The sequence below is a fragment of the Chiloscyllium punctatum genome, chromosome 16 (genome assembly GCF_047496795.1).
Source record: "Chiloscyllium punctatum isolate Juve2018m chromosome 16, sChiPun1.3, whole genome shotgun sequence".
Lineage (NCBI taxonomy): Eukaryota > Metazoa > Chordata > Chondrichthyes > Orectolobiformes > Hemiscylliidae > Chiloscyllium > Chiloscyllium punctatum.
The window spans coordinates 12,160,419-12,181,085 of record NC_092754.1 but is presented as its reverse complement, the minus strand read 5'-3'; the positions used below and the strand labels follow the sequence as shown (position 1 = coordinate 12,181,085).

At 40.4% G+C, this 20,667-nt stretch overlaps 1 protein-coding gene across 5 annotated transcripts in view; it reads left to right on the top strand.

The window, feature by feature from the left end:
- mmel1 (membrane metallo-endopeptidase-like 1) overlaps positions 1-20,667 on the top strand; it is a 63,052-nt gene that overhangs the window by 34,364 nt on the left and 8,021 nt on the right. For 4 of the 5 annotated variants that reach the window (XM_072586234.1, XM_072586237.1, XM_072586236.1 and 1 more), the window contains 10 exons: positions 4,644-4,772; positions 6,178-6,276; positions 7,217-7,300; positions 8,340-8,443; positions 10,795-10,853; positions 12,731-12,850; positions 15,557-15,690; positions 16,416-16,481; positions 17,441-17,536; positions 18,258-18,334. In XM_072586234.1, coding sequence (XP_072442335.1) covers positions 4,644-4,772; positions 6,178-6,276; positions 7,217-7,300; positions 8,340-8,443; positions 10,795-10,853; positions 12,731-12,850; positions 15,557-15,690; positions 16,416-16,481; positions 17,441-17,536; positions 18,258-18,334 — 968 coding nt within the window. The remainder of the gene's footprint in view (positions 1-4,643; positions 4,773-6,177; positions 6,277-7,216; positions 7,301-8,339; positions 8,444-10,794; positions 10,854-12,730; positions 12,851-15,556; positions 15,691-16,415; positions 16,482-17,440; positions 17,537-18,257; positions 18,335-20,667) is intronic. The other variant, XM_072586235.1, reaches the window with a different exon arrangement.

The following is a 20,667-nucleotide window of genomic DNA, read 5'->3' as shown; positions in this document are numbered from 1 at the left end:
TCCACCTGTTAGGGAAGACTTGGTCTTAGCTTAACATCTCATCTGAAAAGTGGCACCCCAGACAATGCTTCACTGGCAGGTCAGCCTGGATTTATGTGCTCAGATCTTTGGACCAAGAATCCTGAGGTGGAGGTGCTACCAACTAAACCACAATCATCACTGAATGGTATTAGAGGTTTGAAGGATAAAATAGCCCACACCTGTTCCAATGTGAGCATGACTAGCAAGGCCAGATAGTCCTGAAACATGACTAGCAAGGCCAATATCTGTGGTCACTTAAAATTTCCTTAAGATTGGGGTGATGAGTCTTCTCCTTGAACTGCTGCAGGTGAAAGTACTGCAAAAAATAGGCAGCAAGTGCCAGGATTTTGGTCCAGTGATGATGATGGAATAGTGATGAATGTACAAATAGGGATGGTGTTTAACTTGGTGGAGTGCTTAAACCTGAAAATGTTCCTATCCTAGCTGTCTCTGTCCTTTTTGGTACTGCAGTGGAGATCACTACAGTATGTTTGTGAAGTACCGTCGAAGAAGCTTTCATTTGTTGATGTAGTGTAAATAGTGCGTGCTGCAGCCATGTCACACCAGTGCTGTGGGGAGTTTGAGATGATGGGAGGCCAACCAATTAAGCAGACTGCCTTTTCCCGCATGGTGTTGAGTTTCTTGAGTATTGTCGCAGTTGTGCCTATCGACACAAGGGGAGACGGTTCTATCATATTCCTAACTTGCACTTTGTAGATAATGAAAAGGCCTTGAGAATACCTAGTGGCTTATCCACTCAAATAATTTCACTATTTATGTGAGGGTTCTAGTTGTTTCTGATCAATTGTCATGTTTTCTGTATTGTTAGAACTCAGAAAGCAAAATAAATCAACTCTTGTGGGATAAACCCCAGAAATAACTTACTGGGCAGTACACTTTCATAGTGAAGCCACGCCACATCAAAGGATTTTCATGAGATCAGCTCGTCATTCCTGATTAACTTGAATGACTCAGTAACAGATGCAACAGGTCAGCCAGCATTTATTAAGATACAAGACAAGTTGACATTTTTAGGACAATTCTATTAAAACACAACAATAAAAGTTGTTATCAGAGTCCGAATCCTTTTAAAAAGTTGCTATAAATCTGAAGGCTTTTACAAATTTATTTCTTGCGTATGTAAGGTTGCTTCATTAGACTTTAAGACTTTATGACTTCAATCAGAAAATGAATAAGGAGACTAGAGGGCGTTATTCAAAGCATAGCCAAATAATTTAAGCTCCATTATGTGCTGCTTATTTACATGACTGCAGACAGTAGTAAATATTATTTGAAATATTGTGTAAGCAATGTCTTTCGTGTCCAGAAATATTCAACCAGAAGTAGATTTGAGTTTAATGCTGTTATTAATGTTTTTGGAAAAATACCTCTTTGTGACAAGAAAGAGACCCTCTGCATTTTGCATTTCATCACAAATTGCTAAATGGTTCGTGTGATTTTGCTCCACCAATAATTTTGTTCATTTTTGGTTTGGCTTTCTATAAGTTTTGAGAAACTGTCATATTGTGCTTGGTCAAAACGATTGAGCCGCAGAGAATTAGGACAGAAAATTTCAAAACCTAAGGATTCATTTGATGACGAGATTTTAATTTCTGCCATACTGTTCAATCTCAGAATTCCAAAAAGACAACAATTCAAAGCACAGAATCACATATCTGGTGGCAGAAAGTCGTTTCTAGAGTTTAAGTATAACAAAATATTTTATTGTTTTGCTTTCTCTTTTTGTTCTCTTTCTCAATGTTTATTTCTCTTTGTTTAATTTGACTCTAATTTATCCTTCAACTTCCTTTATCCTCCTGTTTCCTTCTCTGTCCTTAAATTTTGTTTACAAAACCGGTAGACTGTTAGTTCCGTTATATGGTAATGTTCCAGATGCCCCACTGTGTCACTACCAGCTTGTGCTATCAACATCTTCTGATGAGAAATGCATGTCCAAGTTCGGAACTAAATCTGCAGAATGTAGGCAAAATTCATTATTTTGTTGACACAGCTCTGCCCTAAGGAAAGCATTGTTCAATTGATATCTTTCTATCTCAGATCAATTTCAGTTACTCAATGTTTATTTATGCAGAAAAAAGCTGGCTCGAATACTTGCATTTTCTGCTATTGATATTTTAAAGAGCTGGTTGATTGACCCTGTTATAGGACTGGAACCAAAGTGTTTTCATAAAAAAGTTATGGATTAATTAACTTTTAAAAAAGTTTCATACGTAGCATATGACTAATTGGTTCTCCGCAGCATTTGCACTGGGCAATTTTCTTTTACTTCATTAATGGGATGTGGGCGTCACTGGCCAGGCCAGCTTTCATTACCAATCCCTAATTGCTCAGAGGGCAGTTAAGAATCATCCACATTGCTGTGGATCTTGAGTCACATGTAGACCAGACTAGGTAAGGATGGCAGATTCCTTCCCTAAAGGCCTTTGTGAACCAGATGTTTTTTTCTAACAGTCAGCAGTGGTTTCATGGTCATCATTAGATTTCTAATTCCAGATTTTTATTGAATTCATATTCTACCATCTGCCATATTAGAATTTGCACCCGGCTCCTGAAGACGTGACCTGGATCTCTGGATTAACATTCGAGCGATAATACCAAGAAGCCATTGCCTCCCCTATAATGGGCATTGAAGTGCCATTGGCTGAAATGAAATATATGGAGAACCCTTGAGGATAGGTGAAGGGGCATGGAGGTTAGGGGAGGTGTGAGGTGTGATGGCTACAGGGCTCTTTACTGTTTTGCTGTTTTTATTGTCTTTGGGATGAAGTTGCAAAACACCAACACAGACCTTTTAAATTTTCTGCCATGATACCCAGTAGCTATCTCTGCACTGAGACATAGCACCCATATTCCTGGAATGAAAATCCCACCTTAGCAGGCACTTCCTCTTCCTGTGTCAAGTTAGGACCTTTACCGTATCTCACTATTCATCTCGAAGATGAAAACACACTTGTTTATAAGTCATTCCTGTATCCTTGAGCATTACATTGGATTCTCATCAAAGTTATGAAATAATTGATGTCCTGTGGAATTTGGAAGCCAATAATTATTTGTCCTGGAAATAATATTTGGTGATGCCGATACTTAAAATGTGGCATTTCTCTCATCCCGATTTTAGTGTAGATTTCAATGCTTGAAATAAAGAGCTCGGTGACTACATTATATGACTGGAGGGAGGAACATCATCTGAAACTTGCATCGATTGATATCAATGACAACCATCCTTGGACTATAATAATTGCATCTTGTGCTGAAATATTTCACAGGAAGGAATGATCAGCTTGTGTGTTGTTTAGGTTAGATTACTTACAGTATGGAAACAGGCCCTTCGGCCCAACAAGTCCACACCAACCCGCCACCCACCCCCCTACATTTACCTCTTCACCTAACACTCCAGGCAATTTAGCATGGCCAATTCACCTAACCTGCACATTTTTGGATTGTGGGAAGAAACCGGAGCACGGTGGCATTAAGGGCGGCACGGTGGCACAGTGGTTAGCACTGCTGCCTCACAGCGCCAGAGACCTGGGTTCAATTCCCGCCTCAGGCGACTGACTGTGTGGAGTTTGAATGTTCTCCCCGTGTCTGCATGGGTTTCCTCCGGGTGCTCCGGTTTCCTCCCACAGTCCAAAGATGTGCAGGTTAGGTGAATTGGCTGTGCTAAATTGCCCATAGTGTTAGGTAAGGGGTAAATGTAGGGGTATGGGTGGGTTGCGCTTCGGCGGGTTGGTGTGGACTTGTTGGGCCGAAGGGCCTGTTTCCACACTGTAATCTAATCTAATCTAATCTAATCACCCGGAGGGAACCCACGCAGACACGGGGAGAATGTGCAAACTCCACACAGAGGCGGGAATTGAACCCGGGTCTCTGGTGCTGTGAGGCAGCAGTGTGCCGTCCACATGTCTGGTGCATTTATTAAGAAACACCAGAATACTGAATGAATCATACTTCAAATAGCAACATAGGATCTTCAACATCCATTTAAGTGCAGCCCTTGATAACACTTAAATAAAGCAAAGAACTGCAGAGGCTGAAGATCTGAAACAAAAACAGAAATTGTTAGAGAATCTCAGGAAGTTTGGTAGCATCATGGAGAGAAAGTAGAGTTAATATTTCAAATCCAATGATCCTTCTTCTGAACTTAGATTTGAAATGTTAATTCTGCTTTCTCTCCACACATGCTGCCAGACCTGCTGAGTTTCTCCAGCACATTCTGTACTTGGTAAGATCCAGTTTATTTGAACGGCATTTCTGACAATGCGACCCACTCTTGCTATTTCACTGGAGTGATATAACTCTGTGTAATCCTCTTAAATGCCTGAATTTCTGAATCCATAACATTCTGACACAAAGACAAGCATGCTACTAAATAAGCCCTTTACATACTCTACTTATTTTACATACTTTACATATGTACTTGCATTTCAGAATTACAACTGATACTTATCATAAGTTATGATAATGAAGAGGTAAACTCAGTTATTGAAGGCTGATGTTGGAGTCATTTACGATCACTGCACACTTTGTAATGCAGTGTTTAATCCTTTTTCATGTAATTGTTACACTCAGCACTAACTTATAATTAACCTTCATTGTCACAGGCATTGTTTGGTATTAGTCGGGAAGAAGCTCGTTGGCAAGAATGTGCCCGCAACATTAATAGCATGATGAAAAATGCAGTGGGAGCGCTCTATGTGAGAGAGGCATTTGCTGGCAAGAGCAAGAGAATGGTATGTACCTCACAAAACAGAGCCAGTCAATAGGTTTTTTTTCTCCGCACAATGCCAGCCAACATTTCACTTGAGAGCCTTTATCAAGAATGCTCAAAATGATTTCTTGTGTCCATTTTAATTGGCGTATGTAATCCAATAACATCAAACGTCACTGTGGACAATAGCAGTGGACGGATGACGCTCAATGTCATGGACAAAATGTATGTGTTCCTATACTGCCCATGATCAGTATGTTTTTTTGATGACAGAGGTGTGTGTTTTCTTACTCTTGGAGAGTGGCACTCAACTAAATAATTCCAGCAGCAAACTTAAAAATGATTTTTTAAAAATTTATGAATTAAGTGCAATATCACACCCACACATTCACGCTCACACTCTAAGACATCCAAAAACTTGGTACAGATGAATTTAAGATCCTGATTTTACTTTTTAATTGGTCAATGTTACTAGCTTAGGCAACATTTATTGTCCATCCTTATTTGCTCTTCAAAAAGTGGTTTTGAGACATCTTGTTAAACCACCGCAATCCAGGAGGTACACTTACAGTACTTGGGAAAATGGAGTTCCAGAAAGTACAAAAATCAGTATCAGATTTACAATTTCCAGTCTTGCTCATGGCAGATCTACTGTTTCCAAGGTGGTTTAGATCGCCTGCTTTCAAGACATTGCTATTAATTACCTTCATTGCTTGTTAACACGTAGTCGGATCATGATCTGCTTTTCTGACTGCTAAACTGTTAGTTTACAGTAAAAACAGAAATTAATGAAAAAACTCAGCAGGCCTAGCAGCATCTGAGGTGAGAAAACAGTCAATGTTTCAAGTCTGATGACTCTTCATCAGAATTTGTTCATTAGTGTCATGGGATATTTCATGTCCATCTGAGAGAGTAGATGGGGCCTTAGTTTAACTGAGGAGGGTGCCTCTGATAGTGTAGCTTTTTCACATTGTCAGCACCAGAGCCTGAACTTGATGTTCAAGATGGACCTAAATCCACAGCCAGCTGACTGAAAGATGTAAGTTTTGCCACCCGAACTACAGTTAATATTTACGCAGCTGTTATGTTAAGAGGATTTTTAAAATATTTATTCATTGAATGTGGGTATTGCTGGTTGCACCAGCATTTATTTTCTAACCATGATTTCATTGGAGAAGGTAGCTGTTTGCTGCCTATTGAACTGCTGTAGTCCGTGGCATATCGGCAGGCACCTGATAGGGAGGGAATTCCAGAATTTTGACTCAGCAACAGTGAAGGAACAATGATACATTTCCAAGTCAGGATGGTAAATGGCTTGGAGGGGAACCTAAAGTTGGTGTTGCTCCCATGTATCTGCTGCCCTTGTCCTTGTGGATGGTGATAGTCCAAGAGCTATTGTTTCTCACTGGACATTTTTCTCTTTTCAGGTAAAGGATTTAATTGATAAAATTCAAGAAGTGTTTATTGAAACATTGGATAAGCTGGAATGGATGGATGGTCCTTCAAAACAGAAGGCACAAGGGAAGGTCAGTTAATGATAGATGTACATGTCGTTCTGTTGTAACATGCATCTCGTTCACGCAAATTTGCTATAACACAATTGACATGTTGGGGACACTGTTTCTATAGCCCAAACTTTTAAAGGGTGTATTGTTACAATGCGAATGTGGCCCCATTAGTTTAAATTGTGTTTTTATTTCCTTATACACGGGGTTGCACAAAATGGAAATACCCTGTTATTGCAGAACTGACTGTAGCTGGTTTCTCATGACTGCTACTGTAGAGAGTGGGGGGTGCAGGGCGGAGTGAATGTAAGGAAGTGATCTAATAAAAAACCGTACAGTGAAATATTAAATAGATCAGGCTGGATCCCAGAATTATATTGCCTCAAGAATTTCACTTTGTCGTTGTCATGGGAAAAGCAAAATTTTGAATTCCCTATAGAATGTTAGCTTTTCTCAAGTTGGGCAACAGTTAGATTACAACAATTAGTCTGAGCATCCCTATCAAATAGAATGGGGAAAAATATCCTGTTTTCCTTTTCCTTTCTCTTCACTGTTTATATAGACATCGGCTCTTGGGTGAGCAAATCTGTGGCTATGTTTGACCTCAGTTAGTGAGATGTGTTGGGCTGTCCTTGAATGGAGAGTATCACAGTGAAACCCTGTCCTCACCTAAGGTTCATACCAGAAAGCCTTGAATTGTGATGAGCATTGGGAAACCTGTTCGAGGGTACTGTTTTAGGCAATTGTTAATCCAAATCTCAATTACAAAAATAACAGTTGGTAATGAACAATAATTAGATTAGATTAGATTCCCTACAGTGTGGAAACAGGCCCTTCGGCCCAACAAGTCCACACTGACCCTCCGAAGAGTAACCCACCCCGACCCATTTCCCTCTGACTAACGCACCTAACCTTTAAGTGTTAATTTATTTGAACATCCCTTTATATATGTTTCTCAAAGGTCCTGGCAATAAGAGAGAAAATTGGATATCCAGACTACATCTTGGAAGATGACAATCCCAGGCTGGATGAGGAATACAAACATGTGAGTATAGTAGATTTTGGGATCAATTGACAATAGACATAAACTTGTGTTCACCCACATAATATCTCCTCTCTGTGAAATGCCATGACAAGGCACATTTCTTAAATGTTAAGTGGTCAAAATTATGGCACTCCTGTGTCACTGCCAGAAGCATACTGAGCCAGGGCTCACCAAAGTCTGTCGATACAGATGTTGTTCACAAAATGTGCAGGGCAAGTATTTCACCCTAGTTAGGACATCCAAGGAAGTCTAGGACGAAGTTCAGAGTAAATTTCTTGAATGAGTTTTCAACTCTGACTATTAAATACAGTCAAAGCACATCCTGTGACTCATGCACACTTTGTTTTCCAAAACAATTTTAATAGGCTCCTTTTACTTAAACTTATTCCATTCCTTTATCTCCATGTCAAGTTAATGCTGTTGACTTGTGCATTTTCCAATTTGAGATAATTGATTTCTCAGCCTTTGACAGTGATCTGTCTGGCTATGTATTCTGGGAAACCGTGTAACACTTTCCGTTGTTAGAAAAATCTCTCATTGTACGAGGACTAAATTGATGGAGAATAATAAGATTACAAGAAAATAGTGATTACAAGATAACAGTGATTACAAGATAATAATCTCAATAAAAGATTAAGATAATGTCATAATTCAGGCAGTTTGAAACCATTGTCCAAATAAAGAGTGAGATCATCAACTTGTAACCATTCCAATACATCCATTATGTTTCATTATATACATACTACAGAGTCACAAAAAGAGATTTATTCTGTTTTTAATGCTTTCTTCATCTTGTTGGCAATAGGTGTCATAGTAACCGCCTGCGTATTTCATGCAGTTTATGCATGAATTGATCACACTGAAGAATTAACAACTGTGACCAATTGTTTCAACTAAGTGGGAATCCACCATAGATTAGCACTGTTATCACGTTTTATGCCAGCTAAATTGTCTCTGTCATATGCATCAGAGACTAATCTAATGATTGATTAACAGAATTCTCAAACTGTGGCTCTCATAATTGTTGTACTTTATCCAGCTAAACTTCAGTAAAAACAAATACTTTGAAAGTGTCCTTGAAAGTTTGAAGGCAAATGCACATAAAGACCTTAGGAAGCTACGGGAGCAAGTCAATCAAGATACGTAAGTAGCAAATGAGTAACAATCAGAGTGCTCAAATCCTTCTGTGGAATCATCCCTCCCTATCTCCAAATTTTTTCACCCCAAAACCTTTTTCACTCTCCAGTTCTGGCTTCATACTCATCTTGGTTTCCTTTACTCCAGCACAGTAGCTGTTCCTGGACCCTCTCTTGCTCTTAGTCCTGTGGAGCTCTTTAAAATCCACCTCCTTTTGTCCATTCATTTAGTTGTTTGCGAATAATATATCTTTGTGGTGGCATAGTTTCACAATTGGACAGTATTCATGTGAAGGGATTTGGGATTTGGCTACATTAAAGATACATTCTACAATAGTGTGAGACTGGTTCAGAATCTACACAGTTGCCTTAATGTAACCACTGGCTTATTGAGCAAATGTACTGTCTGGTGTAGCGTCAAGCCATGCAGACAAGAAAGTTTCAGGTTGTTTCCTGATTTGCACTGAATTACATGCTCCAGCTTGGACATAGAAATATAGAAAATAGGAACAGACACCTGAAACGTTGACTTCTCGATGTCCTGATGCTGCCTGGCTTGCTGTGTTTTTCCAGCCTCCTGCGACTCACCCCTTCAAGCCAGCTCTGTCATTCAGGGCGATCATGGCTGATCCACTATCTCAATGCCATAAACCCAATTTCTGTCTTTAGCTCTGAAGCCGATAAAATCTAATTATGTATCTCTGTTTCTTCTGAGTAAATACCATAGATTCATTATTCTTTTAAAGAAGAAATGTTTTCTTATCTCAGTTCTATGGTCTATCTCATATCCTGATACAGTGTTCCTTGGTTCTAGATTCCCCTACCGGGGAAAACACCCTCCTCACCAAGACCCTGTAAAACTGCCGTGAGACATCCCTCCTGAATTCAAATCCTCTTGCAATTAAGGCCACTGTACCATTTTTCTTTAATTGCTCGCTGTACCTGCCTGTGTACATTCACTGACAGGTTTACAAGGGCACCCAGATCAATTTCTGCGTCCACACTTCTTAATATATTGCCATTTTAATTATAGTCTTCCTTTCTACTCTTCGCACCAAAGTGCATAACTATACATTTAGCCACATCGTACTGCATGTGCCATGTGTTTGCCCACTCACTCAACTTGTCTAAATCACCTTGAAGCCTCCTTGCATCCTCCTCACTACTCACAATGCTGCCTAGTTTTTTTGTCATCAACAAACTTAGAAATGTTGCATTTGGTTCCCTCATGCAGGTCATTTATATATATATATATATAAAATATAGATTTCACGAAAAGCTGAGACCCCAGCACTGATCCTTGCAATACTCGACTAGTCACTGCCTAGCACTTGGGAAAAGATCCATTTATTCCCATTCATTGTTTTCTGTCTGTCAGCTAATTCTCCGTCCATGCCATTATATTATCCCTAATCCCATGTGTTTTAACTTTGCCAACTAAACTCATATGAGGAACCTTATCAAAACTCTTTTCAAAAATAAAATACATTTTATCGACTAGATTCCCCTATTCTACTAATTACATCCTCAGAACTCTTCAGATTTGTTAAGCATGATGTGCCTTTCATAAACCCATGCTGACTCTACCCAATCCTGTTGACTTTCCAAATGTTTTGTTATCATATCTTTTATAATAGACTGTGGAATTTTCCTCACTACTAGTCTTAGGCTAACTGGCTTGTAATTCTGTTTTTCTATCCCTCCCTTTTTAAAATAATGCAATTACATTTGCCCCCCTCCAAATGGACAATCATTCAGTTGTTAGAATTGACCTTCATAAATATGTGGGAAAGAAATAACTAATATGGTCTCCTAATCATTATCCATTAACACTTGCTTTGTGATCATCAGCTGATGTTCAACTTGGGCTGGAACATAATTCCTTCCATTCATTGTTTTGCCTGATAAAAGGCATGAATGATAGGTGAGGTACTGCCAGGCAGGTCTCACAACAAGAAGGCATTACACCTATTATTACCTTTTTTACGAGCTATGGCCAAATTATCAAGTATGTAAGGTTGCAATAGGCCATTCAACTCATTAATCACCTCATTAAACTCTCCAATGTATTCCATCCAACACAATCCATTCCTTAAGTAAGCCATCGAGTAAAAGTGTTCCTCTGAATATTCCTGCCATGTACAAAATTAATTTGCCATATTCTAAAATTGTAACATCATCCAAGCTTTGTGAACTTAGATGCAATTTAAAACCAAGCTATTTGCCTTATATCTTTAGTTGCTTCCATTCTTTTCAAGACATTATGTCTTTACATCATAAAAGGAAGTACAATATGCACAAATTATAACGGTTGATGTGTATTTGTAATCCCACATTATAACATCTCCTTTATTTCAGATGGATTTTAGGAGTTGCAGTTGTAAATGCGTTTTATTCACCTAATCAAAACCAGATAAGTAAGTCATAATTATACATATTGCCAAAAGATTGGTTGGTCTGTGGAAATAAATGTTTAAGGTTCCAGCCATTGTTAAGTCGTTTAATGTAGTGAATAGTAGAGTCCCGTAGACAAAGAAGGTCTCAAGTTCACTGTTTGTTATGATCGTTACTTAGCTCATCTCAGGTCAGGTCAGTAGTATGGCACCACAGTTGGTTTCCATTCTCCCAAATTCTGTTAAGGGATAAATGCACTATGACCTTGCACTTAATCAGTATCCCACAATCTCTGTTGGAAGAGTGACATTGAACTAAAGCTGCATGGCACACATTTGTAGGGCACTGAACAGGTTTCTAAGCCTTCAATGTGGTGGACTTGAAGTGCATGCACAACAGGATCATGAAGAACCTAAACCCGAAACAGGCATTAGATTTTTGGGTGCGTGCAAGTCAAGGGACTAAAACCACTTTGAAGTACCCTGTGCAATGCCAGAATCAATAAAGTAAGAATTTAAAATATGTTTATAATTGGCATATCATCCAATGCATGGTGAGAACTGCTGATCCCTTCTTCCATCCCTCCTGCCAGCTTAATCATTGCCAAGTCCAGACACCGCCACCCATCCCAAACAGATCATCTTCCTCCCAACCTGATCACCACCCATCCTAATCTGATCATCTCCCCTCCCAAACTGATCACCACCCATCATAACCAGACCATCTCCCTCCCAACCAAATCACCACCCATTCTAACCTGATCATCTCTGTCCCAACCAGATCACCTCCCCTCCCAGCTTGATCACTCCCCTCCTGACCTAATCACCATCCATTCTAACCAGATCATCTCCCATCCCAACCAGATCACCTCCCCTCCTGGCCTAGTCATCTCCCCTCCTCTCCCCTCCTGACCAAATCACTCCCCTCCCAACGTGATCACCACCCCTCCAAAAATGATCACCAACCATCCAAATCAGATCACCTTCCCTCCCATCAGATCACCACTCCTCTCAGCCTGATCTCTACACCTCCTGACCTGATTTCCACACCTCCCAAATTGATCATGACCTCTCCCCAGCTGATCATCTCCCCTTCATTCTGATTCACAAATCCCCATTCACGGTGCCATCTTTAACCACTGAGCTGATGGGGGCTGTCTGACTTTGCAGCAATTTAGCTTCTCATTCTGTTTTATTGGCAAGTTGACATTTGATCACCCATTAGATGTTGGTAGTTAATGAAAACTAGACTCTAACATATAAAACCAGATGCTCAATAGCCAACCGCTCATCCATACATGGATATCAGTCCACATTATATTCTCGACTTGTATGACATAGGTAAGGTCTTAGCGAACTATTTCTCATGCCTTGGTGCATACGTACATCTTTGATTACCTTTCACATAGTGTTGACCAGGTTGAGTTCAGTCCAGATTAACTTGGATTTTATCGAATTGAATTTGCATGAAGCTATGTCCCTGCGTGTATAGAGTTGGAATGGAGTGGAGCCTGAAATAATAATCTTATATTGTAGTAATCAGGATGCTACAGTGCATTTTTATTTTGCCCTTTTCAAATATTTCTCTTTTGCAAATTACCAGTGAATCTGTTTGCGCCACCACTTCAGCTGGTGTATTCCAGACCATAATAACACGCTGGGCAAAACTCAAGTCTCACCATCCCCCCTCTGACTCATTTTACCTTTAATCTGTTTCTCCCTGTTTATCAAAATTATTCCGGAAACAAGGATCAAACTGAATTGGATTTCTTTTTCTGTCTGTTATTTTTCCTTCCTATTTCAGATGATCCTTGTATCTCTGTTGTACTTTACTTAAAGTGTTGCTCAGGAATGTAGATTCCAAGTTTTGGGAAGTTGAATAGGTTGTTTCTTCCTTGCAGTTTTTCCAGCTGGGATTTTGCAGCCCCCCATCTTCAGTCCACACCAGCTTCAAGTACTAAACTTCGGAGGAATTGGCACAGTGATTGGTCATGAAATAATACATGGATTTGATGACAACGGTAGGCATGAATAGACTGGTCACCTGACTGTGATACAGGTTCAAAGACAGCACTGACTCGCCATTCAGTACTTTGCTTCATTACATCCCTTACCTTGACATTACAAGGTCAAGAAGGATCATTAACTGTGGCTGACAGAAGATTTTCAGGATCATTTAAGATTAAAAGAAAAAGTTTATAAAATTGTGGTCGTAAATCTGAGAATTGGGAGAATTTTTACAAACAGCAAAGGAGAACCAATCAATAGATAAGGAAAAGGAGAATCGAATATAAATGTATTCTACCAAAAAAAACCATAAAACAACCTTTAAAAGCTTCATTAGAAATATAAAAAGGAAACATTTGACTGAGACTCTGTCCACCCAGGCAGAGTCAGGAGGATTTATAATGAGCAAAAGAGAAATGGCAGAGAGGCCACATGATCACTTTGTACTTCTTTTCACTGATGAAGATACAAGAAACGTTCCAGGACCAGAGGTCCAAGTGACCAGGGAGAATGAGGACTTGAAGGAAATTGTTATAAGAAAGAAGTTTATACTGGAGAATTTGCTGGGGGCTGAAAGTTGATAAGCTCCTGGCACCTGATATTTTATATCCCAGAATGTTGAAGGAGCTGGTTTTAGAGATAGTCAATGCATTGGTGATCACCTTCCAAAATTCTAGATTCTGGAATGATTCCAGGAGATTGGAAGCTGACAAATGTCACCACACTTTAAGAAAGGAACAAGAGAGAAAACAAGGAACTCATGACTTGTTAGCCTTCGATCAGTAGGAGGGAAAATGCTGGAATTTATGATGAAGGATGGTATAAATAGACACTTGGATAATATGATGCTGTAATTGGACAGTGCATGTATTTGCAAATGGGAAATCATGTCCACTGAAATGGTTGGGAGTTCTTTGAGGAGGCTACAAACAAAATTTATAAGGGATTTTTGCTGGGCATAGTATTTAATTTTAGGATTTTAAGAAGGTCAATGATAAGGTATAAGAGTTTGTTTTGAAAAGGTAAAGTGTGTGGGATAGTAGCTGGCATGGATTAATGATTAGCCAACAGAGAGAAAATAGAGTAGGAATGAATGGCAGCCTGTGACTAGTGGCATACCATGAAGTATCAGTACTTAGGCTCCAGCTTTTACAATAAATACCAATGATTTGAATAGTTGGAAGTGTAATACTTCCAAATTTGCAGATGATACAAAGCTACATAGGAATGTACAGTGTGGGTAAGACATAAAGGCATTTCAAGACAATTTGGACAGGCTTAGTGAGTGGGCAAGAATTTGGCAGGTGTAATATAATGTGGAAAAATGTGAAGTATGTACTTTGGTGCAGGGAACAAATGTACAGAATATTTCTTAAATGGTATGAAATCAGAAAATGTAAATATGCAAAGAGACCTAGGTGTCAGGTACAAAAGCTATTAGGAAGGTGAATGGAATGTGAGCCTTCAATGCAAGAAGATTTGAGTAAGAGAGTGTGAAGTCTTGCTTAAATTGTATAGAAGTTTGGTTAGTCTGCACCTGGAATACTGTGTGCAGATTTGGTCTCTTTATTTCAGGAAAGATATTGTTTCTATAGAGGGAAAGCATTGAAGAATCATGACCCTTGATCCTGTGATGGTGTGACTGCCATATGAAGGAACAATAAGCAAATTGGGCCTCTTTCTATAGAGCTTTGAGGAATGAGAGGTGAAATCATTGAAACTTACAAAATACATAAAGGAACAGGCAGGGTAGATACTGATATGATGCTTCCCCTGGTAGGAGAGACCGAAAACTAGCTGAATTTAAAATTTAGGACCAAAATGAGGAGAAATTTGTTTAGCTCAGCGTTGTGAATCTTTCAAATTCTCTACTCCAGAGAGGTCCAGAGGCTTGGTTTGTGGGAATGTTTAAGTTGAGACTGGTTGATTTTTGATTACCAGTGATGTAAAGGGTTATGCGTGAGTAAAAGGCATTGAAGTTCACAATCAGCCATATTTGTATTAGATGGCACAGACGGTTCTATAGGCTGAAGAGCCTCCTCCTGTTCCTATGTTCCAGGTCTTTAGGAGGAGCTGTCAGCCTGACTCCCAACCTTTTGATCTCAGTTAATGTAAAGATTAGAAAGATCCTGGGTCTGAGTATATGCCCACTGATCTTATGAGAGGTTGCAAGGTGAGATGGAATCTGAATTGCTCTGATTAAATGGGTGAATTTTGTGAATTTACAATTCCCAGCGAGCTGCTTGCCTTCCCTGCCATCCTACAAAAATAGCTCAAATTACAACTGGAGGACAAGAGTTCTCACTGGAAACCCCGCCCCATCTACCCATGTGACAAGAAGAATCGAGTAAAATATCTCATTTGCAATGCCTCCCAGTCTATTTTGAAATCACTGAAATATCCTTCAGGCCCTGATTTTCTACCAGATATTTCATAGGCAAAACATGGGGTAGTTCGTCCCTCTGTAACACAGCCTCATTTGTTAGTTGCATTTGTTTTTCTGTGTAAATGAAATGACACATTGTTTCCTTTATGTTAATATCAGTTAGATTTTATTGTTCTACCTGGGGGTATTGCAGTAACCTGCCTGCGAGACTGATATCTGCAGACGTGGGATTATCTGCAAATTGACGTTGCCCATTATGGTTAATGATAGAGGCTTAATTTTAACTTGGCTTTCATTCACAAAGACTTTCTTCATCACATTTTCTAATCTCTAGGCAGAAAGTATGATAAAGATGGCAACTTGTATGACTGGTGGAGCAATTTCTCAGCCATGCATTTCAGTGACCGATCCCGCTGCCTGGTTGATCAATATGGAAACTATATGTGGGATTTAGCTGGTGGGCAGAATGTGAGTATTTTCTTTCTCTTTATTCTTTTTCACATGAGAACAAGAAACAATAAATGTGGTGGAATTTCTGCTCATTTGAGAGATGAGGCAATGTTCCTAGTCAGTCAGCATTGTTTGGACATCTCTAAACTGATCAAATCACTAATTTACCTCATTTCTGTCTGAAGAACCTTGGCCATGATGTGGAGGTGCCAGTGTTTGACTGGGCTGGACAAAGTCAGAGTGGAAGAGTGTGGTGCTGGAAAAGCTCAGCCAGTCAGGCAGCATCCAAGAGTAGGACAGTCAACATTTCAAGCATAAGTTGGTGAAGGGCTTATGCTCAAAATGTCGATTCTCCTGCTCCTTGGATGCTGTTTGACCAGCTGTGCTTTTCCAGCACCACGCTCTTCTGCTCTGATCTCCAGCATCTGCAGTCCTCACTTTCTCCTGGACAAAGTCAGAGTCACAGGGCGCCCAATTATAGTCCAACAGGTTTATTTGATGTCACTTTACCTGACAAAGGACAGATAAATCTGTCAGATTATAACCTGGTGTCATGTGACGTCTGACCTTGTTATCCCAGTCCAACACTGGCACTTCCACATCAGTGCTGTTCTTGCCTTTCAGAGACAAAAATGAATGTAGAATTCACTTATTTTTGTTTATCCCCAGCTGCCAATAACTGTATGTCTTTCCATGTGTGGTGTGCAATGCTTCATTTCATTCGAGAATTTCTTTTGATACAGGTGAGTGGGATCAATACTTTGGGTGAAAATATCGCAGACAATGGAGGTGTCAGACAAGCATACAAGGTACAGCACTGACATTTACCTGTTCTACTTTAGGCTCAACCCAGTGTTATCCCGCCAAAGGTTCGACTGCATTGGGTTAATCCCCACCTGTAGAAATAATGCACAGAAAGATCACAGTTTGCCTTCCCATTATTTCCCTTTAGTGCCATTTCCCGATGACATTACCTGATCATAGAGTCACAGCGAGTCTGGTTAGTATATTGTTAAATCCTGTACTGGATTCAGTTTGCTTCACCAAGCATTATTTATTGTTGCTGCATTAGATGAATTGTAGTGCGACACAGTTGGAAGCCATTCCGCCCAACGTGTCCATGATGCCTCTGCGAAAGGACTTTCTGATCATTTCCGCTGCTCATTTCTCATAGCTCTGAAAGTATTTCCCCTTCAAATATTTATCCAGTTTCCTTTTGAAAGTGACTGATGAATTTTCTTCCACTACTCCACTGCTCTACTAACTACAAAGAACACCAGTTCTTCACTGAGGTATTTCACCACCACCAGGGTAGGTAGGTGACAGCTCGCTATACACATATAGGATAGGGTTAAAAACAATTAGTCAGTGTGTCCTAAATGCCATCAAGTTGTGTGAAGAGTAAATAGGAATAGTGTCCTAGTTGATTGTGATGCCAACCCCACCCAATCCCTCTGAGATAGCCTTTCACAATTTACCAACTACACACATTGTACCACATGGATGCTAGCACTGTGCAGATACATGCCAGAACAAAATCAATAGCTTCAGATGACAGGCAACAAGGAAACACAGAAAATTTATAAAAGAAATTTCAAAGTATTTCAGCTGTTTGCTATAACAACCATGTGATTGCAGAGGAGCATCAATGCTACGGAGGACAACTTGACAGGACACCATATGCAGAATCGGATTTCTGAATTTCTTCCCATATCCCCATTACCTGTTGATCCAGTTTGGTTTATTGCCTTCACCATATATTTTCCAGGCCTATTTAAAATGGGTGAAGAACGAAGGTGAAGAAATGAAACTGCCTGGCTTGGATCTGACACACAAACAGATTTTCTTTCTTAACTTTGCTCAGGTAAAATCAACACAGCCCTTCAGTGCAGTGTTCAGAATGAGGCATGATGACACAAGAAAGGGAAATCCCTTTAGTATGTGATGTGGAAAAATGAGGGGACATTAAGAAAGGACTCTTACCTTGGCCATCACTGCACTTTTAATGTTGTAGAATGGGGAATAATGAGCTGATATTAGATTTCTTGCCAAGTGCAATAATACTCAATCTTATTAAGTAGATCTCCAAAATCTCAGCCAGATATGGGCTTCTCTTATCCAAACTGATTAACTCCAGAAACCCAAAAGAATGGCTGTACCAAATCCTTTTTTCAGTCAGTGAAAATTTTGGGGTAGATCAGTCTGGTATTTAAGAAGCTATTTTCCCCATTTCACTTGTTGTCATGGCAACTTCACTGATTGACAGTGAGGTGGGAGGTATACACCCACGATGTGAAATCTGGGCAGCCAGGAGTTGCGGCTCTGGACTTAGTGTCAGTGAGCAACCTCCCCCACTCCCCCAGTATCAGCACCAACTTCGAGCATTATTCTGAATCCAAATAATATTTCATCACCCTCCAACATTTCAATAACTTGTCAGTATAGCATATTCACCTCAATCCATGATTGACATAAAGCTATAATGAAGTTTAAAAGGTGTTTATTAATCCACTCAATTATAAATCGATGTGTACAAACTGCTACCTCATTCCAATCCCTGCTTAACAATAATTTACATTCTCCAGATGTGGTGTGGGTCATACAGGCCTGAGAGTGCCATGCTACGCGTTACTCATGATGTTCACAGCCCACTGAAGTTCAGGTATGTAACTCCTGCCCGTACAATACAGTTTTGCCAGATATTGACAGTGAGTCATAGAATTTAACCAATATCTTTGCTTGTCTATCTTTCACTTCAAAGCAATTTTTCAAAATGTTCAGCAAAAGTATATACCAGTGAAAAGGAAGGACTATCAGAAAAGGGATAACCTGCCATGGGGTCTAACGGAAATAAGGGAGGCTATCAAATTAAAAGAGAAGGCATACAAAATGACAAAGACCAGTGGGAAACTAGAATTGGGAAAGTTTTAATGGTCAACAGAAAGCCACAAAAAAACTATAAAGAAAAGTAAAATAGACGATGAGAGTAAACTAGCTCAAAATATAAAGACTGATAGCAAAAGTTTCTGTGAATGTAAAAAATGAAAAGAATAATTAAGGTAAACATGGGTCCTTTACAGGGGGATTTAGTAATGGGATGTGAGGAAATGGCCAAAGCATTGAACATGTATTTTGTGTCGGTCTTCGTAGTGCAGGACACGAATAAGATGCCAGTAATTGACAAAGAGACAAAGATCGGTGAGGACCTGGAAACAATCATTATTACAAAAAAGATAGTGTTCCACAAACTAATGGAGCTAAGGGTAGACAAGTCTCCCAGCCCTGATGAAATGCATCCCAGGGTACTAAAAGAGAGGGCAGAGGAAATAGCAAATGCATTTGTTGTAATTTTCCAAAATTCACTGTACTCTGGAGCAGTTCCAGTAGATTGGAAAACAGCAAATGTGATGCCACTGTTTAAAAATGAAAGCAGACAAAAGGTAGGGAATTATAGGCCAGTTAGCTTTACTTCTGTAGTGGAGAAAACGCTTGAATTTACTATCAAGGAAGAAATAGCAAGATATCTAGATAGAAATTGTCCCATTGGGCAGAATGGGTCCATGAAAGGCAGGTCATGTTTAACTAATCTACTGGAATTCTATGAAGACATTACAAGCATGGCATACAACAGGGACGCAGAAGATGTGCTGTATCTAGATTTCCAAAAGGCGTTTGACAAAATGCCACACAAAGGGCTGCTGCATAAGATTAAGATGAATGGTGTTACAAGTAATGTACTAGCATGGATAGAGGATTGGTTAACTAACGGGAAGCAAAGAGTGGGAATAAATGGGTGCTTTTCTGGTTGGCAATCAGTGACTAGTGGTGTGCGTCAGGGACCAGTGTTGGGACCACATTTATTCACAATTTACAGAGATGATTTGGAATTGGGAACCATATGAAGTGTGTCAAAGTTTGCGGATGACACTGAGATGAGTGGGTAAAGGTCTGGCAGATGGAATACAATATTAGTAAATGTGAAGTCATCCATTTTGGTAGGTATAACAGTAAAAAGCTGAAAATGTGTTGCTGGAAAAGCGCAGCAGGTCAGGCAGCATCCAAGGAACAGGAGAATCGACGTTTCGGGCATAAGCCCTTCTTCAGGAATGAGGAAAGTGTGTCCAGCAGGCTAAGATAAAAAGTAGGGAGGAGGGACTTGGGGAAGGGGCGTTGGAAATGCGATTGGTGGAAGGAGGCCAAGGTGAGGGTGATAGGCCGGAGTGGGGTGGGGGCGGAGAGGTCAGGAAGAAGATTGCAGGTTAGGAAGACGGTGCTGAGTTCGAGGGATTTGACTGAGACAAGGTGGGGTGAGGGGAAATGAGGAAACTGGAGAAATCTGAGTTCATCACTTGTGGTTGGAGGGTTCCTAGGCAGAAGATGAGGCGCTCTTCCTCCAACCGTCATGATGCCATGGTCTAGCGATGAAGGAGTCCAAGGACCTGCATGTCCTTGGTGGAGTAGGAGGGGGAGTTGAAGTGTTGAGCTACGGGGTGGTTGGGTTGGTTGGTCCGGGTGTCCTCTAGGTGTTCTGCAAGTAGGTGGCCTGTCTCCCCAATATAGAGGAGGCCACATCAGGTGCAGCGGATGCAATAGATGATGTGTGTGGAGGTGCAGGTGAATTTGTGGCGGATATGGAAGTATCCCTTGGGGCCTTGGAGGGAAGTAAGGGGGGAGGTGTGGGTGCAAGTTTTGCATTTCTTGCGGTTGCAGGGAAGGTGCCGGAAGTGGAGGTTGGGTTGGTGAGGGGTGTGGACCTGACGAGGGAGGCACGGAGGGAGTGGTCTTTTCGGAACGCTGATAGGGGAGGGAAGGCAAATATATCCCTGGTAGTGAGGTCCTTTTGGAGGTGGTGGAAATGATGGCGGATGATACGCTGTACATGGAGGTTGGTGGGATGGTAGGTGAGGACCAGTGGGGTTCTGTCCTGGTGGCGGTTGGAGGGGCGGGTTCAAGGGCGGAGGAGCGGGAAGTGGAAGAGATGCGGTGGAGGGCGAC